Raw genomic sequence first — 12,740 nt, forward strand, 5'->3', positions numbered from 1 at the left:
ATCGTGTGCTATAAATACATGCTAATGAAAACGACTGAGGAGCATTCCTTCATGAACAGGCACAGATACGTGGTCATAGTCTTCGAGCCTATGTTCCTCCTTCACCACAGGGCTCTTACAGAATGTTAAGACCGAGAGCAAACTGCATAAAAAAGGCACCTAGCGGAATCTTCCGTGTACTCCCTCGGAAGTCTACCGAGTGTTGCCCAAGCTTGTACTACTAGTCTATGGATCCCGGAAAGCAGTTGTGCAGTTCCAGATTTAGAAAGTCCCGCTGTCCTGTGAGTGGGCAAACTATATCACAGACGGAAGAATTTCTGGACAGGGTGGTATTTGTACTCGGAGAGAGATGAGTATTTTTACCGCTCTGCCATCGCGCTAAGCAAACTGATCCCAGTGTGTGTGTGAGCAAGGGAGTACTTAAGACTCCCATGAAGTCTTGAGGGCGCACACACAAACTGGCGATCGTTCGTTCGAGTCCCTGCCATTGTGCCTTCCCCTGAAGTGGAGCCAAGTGGTGCTTCTGGAGGTAGAGAGAGGTCACCAGCTTCCTAGAGGTAGAGAGAGAGCAGGTGACCGGGAGGCGGACCAGGTGCGCAGAGGGCGTGGACTGAGTCCACGGGGTGGGGCCCACGTGGATGACGCGTAGAGCCACGCCCCCACCTTGGGACCGACCCGGAAGCGGCGCTACTCCTTGGGGGAAGATGGCGCCCTTGGGGCTGAAGGCGGTGGTAGGGGAAAGTGAGTGTCACCCCGCGGCGGGGCTCTGGTGTTTTCTCGGCTGTCCCTTGGGGGGTCTGGGGACCTCGGGAGAGGTGAGGTGCACAGATTCCGGGATCCCGGGATCCCGGGATCCTGACGGTGGGGAGAGCACCTGACTCCTGAGGGGACGGGCGGGGTCTTGGGCCCAGCTGGACTGCCTGGCCCTCAGTTGCAGCTGGCAGAACAAAGTTGGGATGGGGAGGACTCAGACAAGCGAGGAGAGGGAGGAACCTCTAGGTCACGTCTAGACCTTTGGGCCTGCCTCCGCTACAGGCTGACGAGTGTCTGAACCCTGAAAGTTCAGGGGCTGGACTCAGGGGTCCTACAGTGACCTGGTCAACGACCCCACGTATTGTATGAGCACCCAGGTGTGCACATGCCCCATGGGGGCGATGAAGGGGACACCTCATTCTCATCATGCCTGGGAGCTCCTTGGAAGGCTTGACTTCTTGCAAGCTAAAGTTCTTGGTGGGGAGAAGAGGGCTTGAGTATGCCCCTCCCCCACCTCCAGTAGTTCCGGCCTCAGCCACTTCTTCCGCCCTGATAACAGTGGACTCGACACTCTGGTGCACTGGCCAGGCTCTGGGCAAGGCCACCTTTGTTTCCCCTTTCCCCTACTCCTTCTTCTGGACAGAACAGGTTTTTGTGGAAAGGCCCAGTACCTTGGTGTTAAAAAGAAACCTCCCTACAAAAGACAAGGGTTAGTGGGAAGCAGGCTTAGAGGTTGATAGGAACCTTCAGATCTGAGAGCCAAGTATTCTAGTCTAAGGGACACCAGGAGGCCCTCACTCCCATTCATTCAATTCTCCAAGATGTACCTGACCTCTGAGCTTTGTACTGAGTAGACACAAGGGTGCTTAGCTAAGTTATCTGACTTCAGAGCACTTGAATTTGACCAACTGTAAATGGGGGTAATGCCAGGAGCTTCAACTCAGGATCTAGGTTGGGGTCCAGCTTAGAGGACAAGTGTCCCAAGCCCTCTCCCCTTCTTTCTTCCCTGTAGAAATTTTAAGCGGAGTCATCCGGAGCGTTAAGAAGGATGGCGAGTGGAAGGTAGGGGCTGAGGCAGAATGCCTGGAGACCCAGGGGTGGCCTTTTACCCAGATCTATGCAGTGCCCCAGGCTGTGAGAGTCGCCTCCAGAATTCCTAGAATAAGCTGTTAATCCACAGGGGTGGGTTTGGGTAGATGGATGCCCCACTGCCTCTGATTCTCCTGGGACCAGCTATAGACATTTTTCCACGGCTCACCTCTCCTTGTGTCTATACCCATTCATCTGGTCAGGTCCTCATCATGGATCACCCGAGCATGCGAATCTTGTCATCCTGTTGTAAAATGTCAGATATCCTGGCGGAGGGCATCACCAGTGAGTGGATGAATCTGAGGTGGACCCCTTGAATGTGGGATGTCTGGAGGTATCCCTTGAGTGTGAGATCCCTTCAGACTGGTTCAGTATATAGTTCTCCCTACATAGCCTGGAGGAGGTTTATAGGGTTCCCTCCATGTAGGATTTCCTGATTACAATCCCTAAAGTGTAGGCCTCACTGACTGTAACCAACTCAACCTCCTGAGCAGAGAATATAGCCTACAGCACCTTTGACAGAGTGATTGCCTAACATGAACAAATCCCCGAGTTCAATCTCTAGCTCCATATAAAATGGTCATAGTGGCAAATGCCTGTAATCTCAGACCTCAGGAGGTGGAAGTGGAGCATCACAAGTTTAAAGTTAATCAGCTTATGAGTTCAAAGCCAGCCAGGGCTACATGAGACCCTGTCTCATGCAAATAAAACAATGACTGCAGTCCCTGTAAGGTGTCTCTGTAAGAAGCTTGGGTGGACTCTGGGTTCTCAAGAGTGTATAGACACCAAAAGTATGGCTGTGGTACTCCAAATGTGCAGAACCTTGACTGTAGCTCTTTAAGTGGGGGAACTGTAGGTGTATATTTCTACTTAAGACCCTAAGGGAGTAGTGCCAGCCTTTAAAGCACCACCACCATGGGTCCAGTTCCCCACACCTGAGACTCCCCTGTCTCCTCCATGTCAAACATTAGTATGTCTTCCTCTGTTGCTTTTAGTTGTGGAAGACATCAACAAACGGAGAGAACCCATTCCCAGCTTGGAGGCAATTTATTTGCTGAGTCCCACGGAGAAGGTACCTATAATAGTGAGCCTCTGCGTGCGTGGAGTTGTGTGTGCTTGAATGGTATACTGTCAGTAGTATCTAAATGTGCATAATATAATATATGTGTGCGCACACAATGCATACATGCACACATGTCACCATACACGTGTATGTGTATGCAAATGCCAGTGTATGTGTGTACATATCAGAATTGTACAGATGCATGTGTGTATGCATGCATGTATGTATGTGTGCACATGTCAATCAGGACATAGGTATTTATGCATACATGTGTATGTACATGTCAGAATTTGTGGGTGTATATGTGTGCATATGTCAGAATTCAGGCATGTGTATGCATAAGCATGAGTGTACAGAATGTGTGCATGTGTCGATGTATGTGTGTATGTGAGTCCCCCCTCAACAATTGACAGTCACACATAGTGGGGAAATGACCATCAGCTGGGGATCCCTTGCAGAAGATAGACCTGGGGTGCAGAGTCTGACTCCAACAGTAATCTCTTCTCCCCAGTCGGTTCAGGCCCTGATTGCAGACTTCCAGGGAACACCAACCTTCACCTACAAAGCAGCCCATATCTTCTTCACTGACAGTGAGTGAGGCGAACCAGGGTGTAGGTTGCTGTGCTGAGGTGGGGAGTTTGATGACAGGACATTGGTCTGACGGTCTCTCCCTGCCAACCCAGCATGCCCTGAGCCCTTGTTCAGTGAACTGGGCCGCTCTCGCCTGGCGAAGGTGGTGAAGACATTGAAAGAGATCCACCTTGCCTTCCTCCCCTATGAGGCCCAGGTACAGCCCCAGCTTGTGGTGGGGAAGGGGTGGGCTGTCCTTGACTGAGTGTCTAAGCTCCTCCCACCCCCCACCCCCCCCAACAGACAGAGCACCAACAGGGAGTGAACAGTTCACAGGCCCTTTCCTGGGGCCCTAGCCCTGTGCACATTCCTAGGAGGCAGCATGGAGTATGGGGTAGAATTGTCAATTCCCCAAAGTGGAAAGGAGCAAGGAGCTATCTCTGTTCCCTCTCAGCATCAGCTGGGTCCTACCCTAGCCTGCTTCAAAGCTGGCAAAACAGGTCCCAGAGGATATTGAAGACCCCCAGGAAATGCCAGGACAGCAGCGGGAAGTTGGTGATGGTGACACTTCTGTCCTTCCTAGGTGTTCTCTCTGGATGCCCCACATAGCACCTACAACCTTTACTGTCCATTCCGAGCAGGGGAGCGGGGGCGGCAGCTCGATGCACTGGCCCAGCAGATAGCCACACTGTGTGCCACTCTTCAGGAATACCCATCCATCCGCTACCGCAAGTGGGGACCAATCCCCACCCCTACCTTAGTGCTACCTTTTACCTTCACTCTCATTCTGTGTCCATTTATCTGTGTGCATGTATGTATGTGTGGAGGTCAGAGGTCAACCTCAGGTGTCTTCCTCAGTTACTGTCCACCTTTATGTTTTTAAAGATTAAAAAGTTTGTATGTGTGCATGTGAGGGTCCTCATGTAGTGTAGCTCAGAAGAGGGCGTCAGACCCTCTGGAGCTAGAGTTACAGGTGCCTGTGAGCCTCTGGATGTGGGTGCTGGAAGCTGAGCTCAGGTCCCTTCGAAGAGCAGTTTGAGCCTTTAACCGCTTATCTGTCTTTTTGAGAGAAGGTTCTTCCCTGGCCCAGGTTTTCCATCCAGGCCCGAGGACCCCTGTCTCCACATCCCCAGCACTGGAAACGTCAGTGCTCTTTTAAGTGCTCTGGGGGATTGAACCTGGCCCTCACGCTTGTATGACAGCTGTCTTACTGACTTAGCCATCTCCCGAGCTCCTGTGTCCAGTCTTTAACTTAACCCTCACCCACACCCCTCATTGCCACCCTCACCCCTACCCTTGATGTCACCAGTCTGTGTCCAGTCCTCCCAGCCCCCACACCCTGATGTTCCTCTGTTTGACTGCGTCACCTCCAGGGGTCCAGAAGATACAGCCCAGCTGGCCCATGCTGTCCTGGCCAAGCTGAACGCCTTCAAGGCAGACACTCCCAGTCTGGGCGAGGTAAGGGGGATGCTGGGGAGGTGCCAGGGAGGCCTTGTCAGGTCCCAGCCGGTATCTTCATTCTTCTCTCTCCTTGCGTGCCCAGGGCCCAGAGAAAACACGCTCACAGCTGCTCATAATGGACCGGGCAGCAGACCCCGTGTCCCCACTATTACACGAACTCACATTCCAAGCCATGGCCTATGATCTTCTGGACATCGAACAGGACACATACAGGTAGATTGGACCAGGAAGATGCCTGCCACCCCCATCCTTTGCCAACTTAAGCCCTTCTGTCTTCCAATCTGTCCTGTTCTTCCAGGTATGAGACCACAGGGCTGAGTGAGTCCCGGGAGAAGGCTGTACTCCTGGATGAAGATGATGACCTGTGGGTGGAACTTCGGCACATGCACATAGCAGATGTTTCCAAGTGAGAGCTTAGAGTTTGGCTGGGTACTGGAGTGGGAGGGCCCCAGGCACCAGGCCTCATTCCTTAGGATTGTCCCTCTGTAAGTCACGATCTTAAGGCAGACCCTTGACTTGCTTCTACCTGAACTTCACCCCAGTGCATCTCCATGGCTTGGGACTGATTACATGCATCTAGGTGTCTCCGATCAGCTGGTAATAAGAGGCTTCCCTCTCCAATGTCTGGACATCTTCTCTCTTCCCTTCCCTTACTCTTGCTCATGTCTAGGAAGGTTACAGAACTCTTGAAGACATTCTGTGAGAGTAAGAGGCTGACCACAGACAAGGTAGAGATCCATGGTGGGGCAGGACTTCAGCCTGGAGTGGAGTGGAACCTCCTCTGGTGTAGGGCAGGGCCTGGCCTCATCCCTACGATCTCTACCCTCTCCTACCATTACCTCAGGCCAACATCAAAGACCTGTCCCACATCCTGAAAAAGATGCCACAGTATCAGAAGGAGCTGAACAAGGTAAAAGCTGGGACAGTCAAACCCACCCAGGCTCAGTCCGGCTGTCTTACTTGATTGTCTCTCTTAACCCAGTTCCCACCCTGCAGTACTCTACACACCTGCATTTGGCAGATGACTGCATGAAGCATTTCAAGGGCTCGGTGGAGAAGCTGTGCAGTGTGGAGCAGGTAGGCCTGGGGCTTTTGGGAACTGCAGGACCTTTGGAGGCTTGGAAAGGCAGCAGTTAGGGAGGGATGGAGCCTCAGAGGGTGCCCTCCAGGAGTCTGAACCTAGGGAGTGGTGGGGCTCCCTAAGAGGTAGAGGAATAAAGCCTGAAAGAGGTAGCCGAGGCCCTCCAGGGGGCAAAATTTGAGGACAGATGTAGGGACTCACAGGGGTCTCTGGTAGGAAGAATTTGGGGAAAGGCAGAGACTCAAATAGAGGGTGGGAGGAGTGGGGTTTGGGAAGGAGGTGTCTTTGCAAGGGTGGGCCTTGGTGAGAGTGGGTCTTGGAGAGAGGGCAGAGTTGTGCTTAGAGACAGGACCCGAGTGAGAGTTGGAGATTATGAGGAGTGCTTAGCTTGTGCTCAGTTAGATGAACTTCAGGAAACCAGTTTCTAGGATGAGATAGAGTGGGGTTATCTTACCAAAGTCCCTGACTTGCCCCTGCTCTGTTGCCTCCCCACACCTTCCCACGGCAGCCAGCTGCACAGCTAACTCTTGTGTCGTGCAGGACCTGGCCATGGGCTCTGATGCAGAGGGTGAGAAGATCAAGGATGCCATGAAGCTGATTGTCCCGGTGTTGCTGGATGCCTCAGTGCCACCCTACGACAAGATCCGGGTTCTGTTGCTCTACATCCTTCTGCGGAATGGTGGGTGAGGGAATGAATGGCCAGGGATAGTCTAGATCCTACAGCCGTTAAAACTTCAAGGCCCTCATCACCTAGCATGCCCTCTTAGTGTCGTTTTCTGTCACTGTGATAAAACACCGTAACAGAAGCAACTCAGGGAGAAGGGGGTTATCTGACTCACAGATCCAGGTTACAGCCATCACTGAGGTCAAGCTTGAAGCAGCTGGTCATACTCACAGTCGAGCAGAGAGCAGTAAATTCATGTAAACTTGTGCTTGTCTCTGCTTCTCCACTCTTACACAGCTCAGGATCCTCTCCCCAGGGAATGGTACCACTCATAGTGGGCAGGTCTTCCCACCCCAACTAATGAAACTAGGAAAGTCCTTTAGCTTCTTAACTAAGAACCGTCACTTAACGGTAAGAGAAATTAGAAGAGTATTTTTTTTAAGACTTAGTTATTTAGCCAGGCTGTGGTGGCTCACACCTTTAACTCCAGGCCTCGGGAGACAGAGACAGGATAATCTTTGAGTTTGAGGCCAGCCTGGTCTATAAAACTAGTTCCAGGGCTACACAGAGAAACCCTGCCTTGAAAAACAAAACAAAACAAATTATTTTATATGTATGAGTGCTTTGCCTATGTGTATGTTTGTGCACCCTGTGTGTGCCTGCTGTCTGTGGAGGCCACAGGAGGGTAGCAGATCCCTTGGAACTGGAGTTACAGGTGGTCATGAACCATCATGTGGGTGCTGGGAACTGAACCTGGGACTTCTGCAAGGCCAGCCAGTGTTGGTAACTGCTGAGCTGTCTCTCCAGCCCACGTGATACTCACTTGTCTTGAGTCTGGGGAGGTAGAGACAGGAAGAGCCCTGAAGCTTGCTGTTTACCCAGTCTAGTGGAATTGGCAGGCTCCAGTCTACTAGGAGACTCAAAGAGCAAGGTGAAGAGTGATGGTCTTCAGCCTTCAGCTTCTACCTGAACACTCACATGCACATGCATACACATATATGCGCAAGCACACACAAAAGGTTGGCCAAGGGAAGACTCCGCATGGGCTTCTATAGAGTTGGTGTTGCCTCAACTGATTGTGTGTGTGCAGCTCTGTGTGCTGTGTGCACATGTGGGAGACACATTGGGTGTCTTTTATCAGTCCCTGTCTTAGTCCTTTGAGATAGGGTCTCTCCCTGAATGTCATGTTAGGCTGGAGTCCAGTAGGTCTGGGATCATCCTGTCCCCATCCTTGGGTGACAGGTGTACATGACTACTGGACACTGGGGATTTAAGCTCAGGCCTCTTTGCATGCCTGTGGGAAGACCAGAGTATGATATTGGGTATGTCTTGCCTAATGCAAGCATCATTCTCTGCCTCAGTCTCTTGAGACAAGGTGTGAGGAGCTGAGGATGTCCTGAGTGGATGTGTATTGTTGTCATGGGCCCAGCCATGACAAGGACACAATGTCTCAGATTCATGGGGTGGCAAAGCCTTCCTTGGATCAGGCTCAGAATGTCAAAGCCTTCCTCTGATCCAAGTACAATGTGAGTGTTTACAAACAATTGACTAGAGTGGGCTAAATGTAGCAACTACATCAGAGTGTGCATAGCCCACCAGACTCTACCTTTTCTGTATATGTGTCTATCATTTCTGTGTGTGTGTGTCTGTCTGTCTGTCTATCATTTCTTTAGTGTCTGTTTCTTCATTCCATCACTGCCCCTAGTCAAGTCAAGCACCAAACCTCTTAAGTCTTGGCAACAGGGTCTCTCCTTGAACCTGACCTAGGCTAGGGTCTATAAATTCCCAGTAGGCTTCAGGTTCTTTCTCCTACTGCACAGGGTTACAGGCACAGGTAGCCATGCCCAGCTTTTAAGTGGGTGTAATGGATTTGAACTCAGGTTCTTATTGTTCTACATTGAGCACTCTGACCTTCTCAACCATCTCTCCAGCTCCCTTCAACTAATTATTGAAGATACCCCATTTTACCTTTTCAGATCTACCCATCCCTATAGATAGCTATAGGGATAGTTATATACACTTCCCCTTTCTTTTTGTTATTTTTGTGTTTTTTGTTTTTTGTTTTTCGAGACAGGGTTTCTCTGTATAGTGCTGGATGTCCTGGAACTCACTTTGTAGATCAGGCTGGCCTTGAACTCAGAAATCCGCCTGCCTCTGCCTCCTGAGTGCTGGGATTAAAGGCGTGCACCACCATGCCTGGCTTTCCCCTTTCTTTAAACACCAGCAGTGTTTAAGGTGTTTCTGGGTCCTGGAGACATCCTGGCTGTGAGGATCTCTTCACATAGGACTGTACCAGTCACTTATGATTACCTGTTGCTGTGCCCCAGGGGTGAGTGAGGAGAACCTGGCCAAGCTGATCCAGCATGCCAACGTGCAGTCCTACAGCAGCCTCATCCGGAATCTGGAGCAGCTGGGCGGCACTGTCACCAACTCTGCGGTACGTAGGGAGCTGATGAGCCATGGAGCATGGCCCTTACAGGATTAGGGATGATATATGCTCAGCTTTGGGTGTGCAAGCATAGCACAGCATTTTAGGGACCAAGAACTCCAAGGCCTTCCCTAATTCTCTAACATGGTGGACAGTGGGGTTAAATTGGGGCCCCTGGCTGGTGGTACAAGGTGTGTGTAGCCTGAGCCTTCTGGGGCAGGTGGAAGAGTGAGTCACCATTAATGGGAAACGGTAAAACTGGGGAGTCTGAGGGATTGGTAAACTTCCCACCCCACCCGGTACAAATGGTGGTTTTCTGTGCTCCACTCTGTAGTCTGCCTATCCCTAACCTATATATATATATGTCCAGATTTGCCAGATCCTTCTGTAACACAGGCCTGGGACCTTGTGTCTTGACGTCCTTCTCTCTCTCTCTCTCTCTCTCTCTCTCTCTCTCTCATACACACACACACATTACTATTTTGAGGCACATTTTACTTTATAGCTTAGGCTAGCCTTGAACTTACTCTGCAGCTAAGGTTGATCATAAACTCACTCCACAACTCAGACTGGCCTCTAATTCATGGCCATCCCATTGTATTAGCCTCTTGAGTGCCTGGGATTACAGATGTGAGAGATCTCATGCCTGTCCTGTCCCTTGCCTCTTGCTGTTTCTGTAGCCTTTACCTGACTTACATCTTTCTTCTTTTTCTTTGTTCTGTTTTTCTCTTCCCACTTCTGTTTTCTTCTGTCTCCCTGTTCATCTCTACCCCTCTCTCCCTGCCTTTGTGTCCATCTCTGTATCTGTGTGTCTATATATGCCTCTCTCTGTTTCTTTGTCTTTTCTTGTCTCTGTCTCTCGCATCTCTGTGTTTTTCTATCTTTATCTCCCATGTCTGTTTGTCTTTACCTGTCTCTCTGTCTCTACACATCATTCTCTGTCTCTCTACCTCTTTCTCTACCTCTATTTCTGCCTCTGCCTATCTATGCCTCTCTAGTTCTCTTTGCCTCTGTCTCTCTTTGCTTTTCCTCTGTCTTTCTGTGTCTGTCTCTGTTTTTCTTTTCTGTCTCTTTTTGCTGCTGCTTCCCTCTGTCTCTATCTCTTCCTCCCTTCCTGCTCTATTTCTCTATCTTTCTGTGTATCCTCATAGCCCCTCCTCATCTGTGATGGGCCTCCTTCCCTTCCCAATCCCATTCCGTCCCCACCTGGCCCCCTCTGTAGGGCTCAGGGACCTCTAGCCGGCTGGAGCGGAGAGAGCGAATGGAGCCCACCTACCAGCTGTCTCGCTGGTCCCCAGTCATCAAGGATGTGATGGAGGTACACAAGTTGGGGGCCCCTGTTCCTCTCCACTGATCCCATTAGCCACTAAGCCCTCCACCCCACCCGCCCAGGCTCTCAGTGGTAAGCCTTGGGGCTTAGTGGAAAATCCCTCATTATCAGCATACCCCTGGCACCCTATCTGCTCTACATGGGTGGGGGCACACAAAACTGCACCCCAGGAACTGGGGCAGCGAGGAATTCCTTGCTTGTGACTCTAGCTTTCTCTATCCCTGTGTTCCCCTCTAAGCTCTCTCCTCTCCTCCAGAAGCCTCTCTTATGCTGGCCCCTGGCCAGCCCCACACTCCAAAGCCTCAGAACCAAATAGTAGTCTATCAGAGGCACTGTCTTATCAGTCTGTGGAAATGTCCTGGTTCCTCCTGCTTGGGGACACAACAACCTTGCACCTTAGCTTCCTGGATTCCTGGGTCCCCAAGAGACAAGGAAGCATAGACAGTGGTACCATGGTCATTTCAGTTGCTGAGCTCCACTGGCTGGGGTTCTTTAACTCTTCCTGTGTGGCCCCCCAGGATGTGGTGGAGGACCGGCTAGACCGAAAGCTGTGGCCCTTTGTGTCTGACCCTGCCCCTGTGCCTAGCTCCCAGGCAGCTGTCAGGTGAGGGCCCTGGAGAGGCCTGGGTTGGGGGTTGGGAGCTGCCAGCCTGGACTGACTTCTACCCATTACCCCAGCAGCGCTCGCTTTGGCCACTGGCACAAAAACAAAGCTGGAGTAGAGGCCCGGGCTGGGCCTAGGCTCATCGTGTACATTGTGGGTGGTGTCGCCATGTCGGAAATGAGGGCTGCCTATGAGGTGACCAGGGCCACTGAGGGCAAGTGGGAGGTGCTCATAGGTGAGTAGCCAGAACTGGGGTCCTTGGGAGTATGACTGTGGGGATTCCTGGGGACCAGGGCTGGACATGGGGTCCCTTAGAGTCTGCAGTTAGATTTGTTGTCCCCAAACACCTAAGATGTGGGGACTTGGGCTTTGGAGCCTGAGCTTAGATTCTGAGTCCTTAAAAGCCCAGGGCTAGAGTCTGGACTCCTTCTCTTGGGGTCCTGTGCTGGACTCTGTAGTCTATTGAGATCTAAGGCTGAGCTCTGAGGTCCTTATAGGGCCTGGGACTTAGCTCTGTTGTTTGAGGGGCTGGGGCTGAACTCAAAGAATCCCTAAAGGGCTAGGATTATATTATGAAAGTTCTGGGCTTGGGGGTTGGAATCTGGGGTCTTTGAAAGGCTCGGGTTTGAGTCTCCAGTGGAGTAATCACCTGGGGCGGGATACCCCTGTTCCTAAGTTTCTGAACCCCTCAGTCATTGAGAAGACAGGACCCTGGTTTGCAGAAGGGCAGGAGTTTGTTCTCACCAGTCAGGGCACGAGTCAGGAGGGAGGGACTCTACCTCCTCCTTTAACTTTCCCCTCCTGCCCAGGCTCTTCTCACATCCTTACTCCAACCCGCTTCCTCGATGACCTCAAGACACTGGATCAGAAGCTGGAGGGTATGGCCCTGCCCTGACTCAGCCCCTTGCTTCTGCCTTCTCCTATTCCAGAGAAATAAACGCTTCCCTTCTGTCTTCCCACCAGGGCTCACCTCATTTTCTTCCCAGAGGGAGCTGTATTGAGCCAGACCTCCCCCTGGTTTTTACTGTCCTGCCCGAACCTTTCCCTGGCCCCCAGAAGCATCTGTAGCTTTCATGAATGCTGAGAACCTGGGCTGTAGGGTCAGTATTGGCTTGAAGTTTAGGAGGCCCTGGCTCTCTTGCTGGGTCCTCCATCCAAACCCAGGCCTGATTTTGGCAGAGGAGATAACAGAGAGGTGCAGATTAGGGAGGGAATGCCAGGGCTGCAACCCCACTGTCACTAGAGTTCTTTAGGCTGTTTGGTTAGAATTATAGGAAAAATTTTAACCTTTATTTTGTGTGTTACACTTGTATGTATGTTTATGCATCATAAGTATCAGTGCCTGTAGAGGTCAGAATAGGGTGTGGGATCCCCTGGAACCAGAGTTATAAATGGTTGTGTGAAGCCATGAAGGTTCTGAGTCTGCTGTGAGAACAGCCAGTCTCTTAATCACTGATGCATCTCCAGCACCAGAAATAGAAACAGAAATAGAGTAGGCCTGAATCCTGACTCTTCCCCTGGAACCTCCCAGGAGCTACTGCAAGTGGAACTTGAAGCCCCAATTCCAGTAATCAGAGCTAGCATTTAAAATACAGCAAACTTGGGGCTGGCGAGATGGCTCAGCGGGTAAGAGCACTGACTGCTCTTCCAAAGGTCCTGAGTTCAAATCCCAGCAACCACATGGTGGCTCACAACCA

The 12,740-nt window shown here is 51.3% G+C and overlaps 1 protein-coding gene across 7 annotated transcripts in view; it reads left to right on the forward strand.

Moving 5' to 3' along the window:
* The first annotated feature begins 671 nt into the window (after positions 1–671).
* Stxbp2 (syntaxin binding protein 2) overlaps positions 672–12,740 on the forward strand; it is a 13,659-nt gene continuing 1,590 nt past the window's right edge. Inside the window, exons 1-20 of one of the 7 annotated variants that reach the window (XM_021169963.2) lie at positions 672–741; positions 1,766–1,815; positions 2,046–2,127; positions 2,838–2,914; positions 3,417–3,495; positions 3,589–3,692; positions 4,059–4,207; positions 4,849–4,933; positions 5,019–5,149; positions 5,235–5,342; positions 5,607–5,664; positions 5,781–5,846; positions 5,933–6,013; positions 6,558–6,696; positions 9,009–9,118; positions 10,332–10,427; positions 10,958–11,043; positions 11,118–11,278; positions 11,853–11,921; positions 12,007–12,734. In XM_021169963.2, coding sequence (XP_021025622.1) covers positions 705–741; positions 1,766–1,815; positions 2,046–2,127; positions 2,838–2,914; positions 3,417–3,495; positions 3,589–3,692; positions 4,059–4,207; positions 4,849–4,933; positions 5,019–5,149; positions 5,235–5,342; positions 5,607–5,664; positions 5,781–5,846; positions 5,933–6,013; positions 6,558–6,696; positions 9,009–9,118; positions 10,332–10,427; positions 10,958–11,043; positions 11,118–11,278; positions 11,853–11,921; positions 12,007–12,044 — 1,806 coding nt within the window. In that variant the 5' untranslated portion in view covers positions 672–704 and the 3' untranslated portion in view covers positions 12,045–12,734. The other 6 variants (XM_021169965.2, XM_021169964.2, XM_021169966.1 and 3 more) reach the window with 6 other exon arrangements.

This window comes from Mus caroli, chromosome 8 (genome assembly GCF_900094665.2).
Source record: "Mus caroli chromosome 8, CAROLI_EIJ_v1.1, whole genome shotgun sequence".
Classification (NCBI taxonomy): Eukaryota; Metazoa; Chordata; class Mammalia; order Rodentia; family Muridae; genus Mus; species Mus caroli.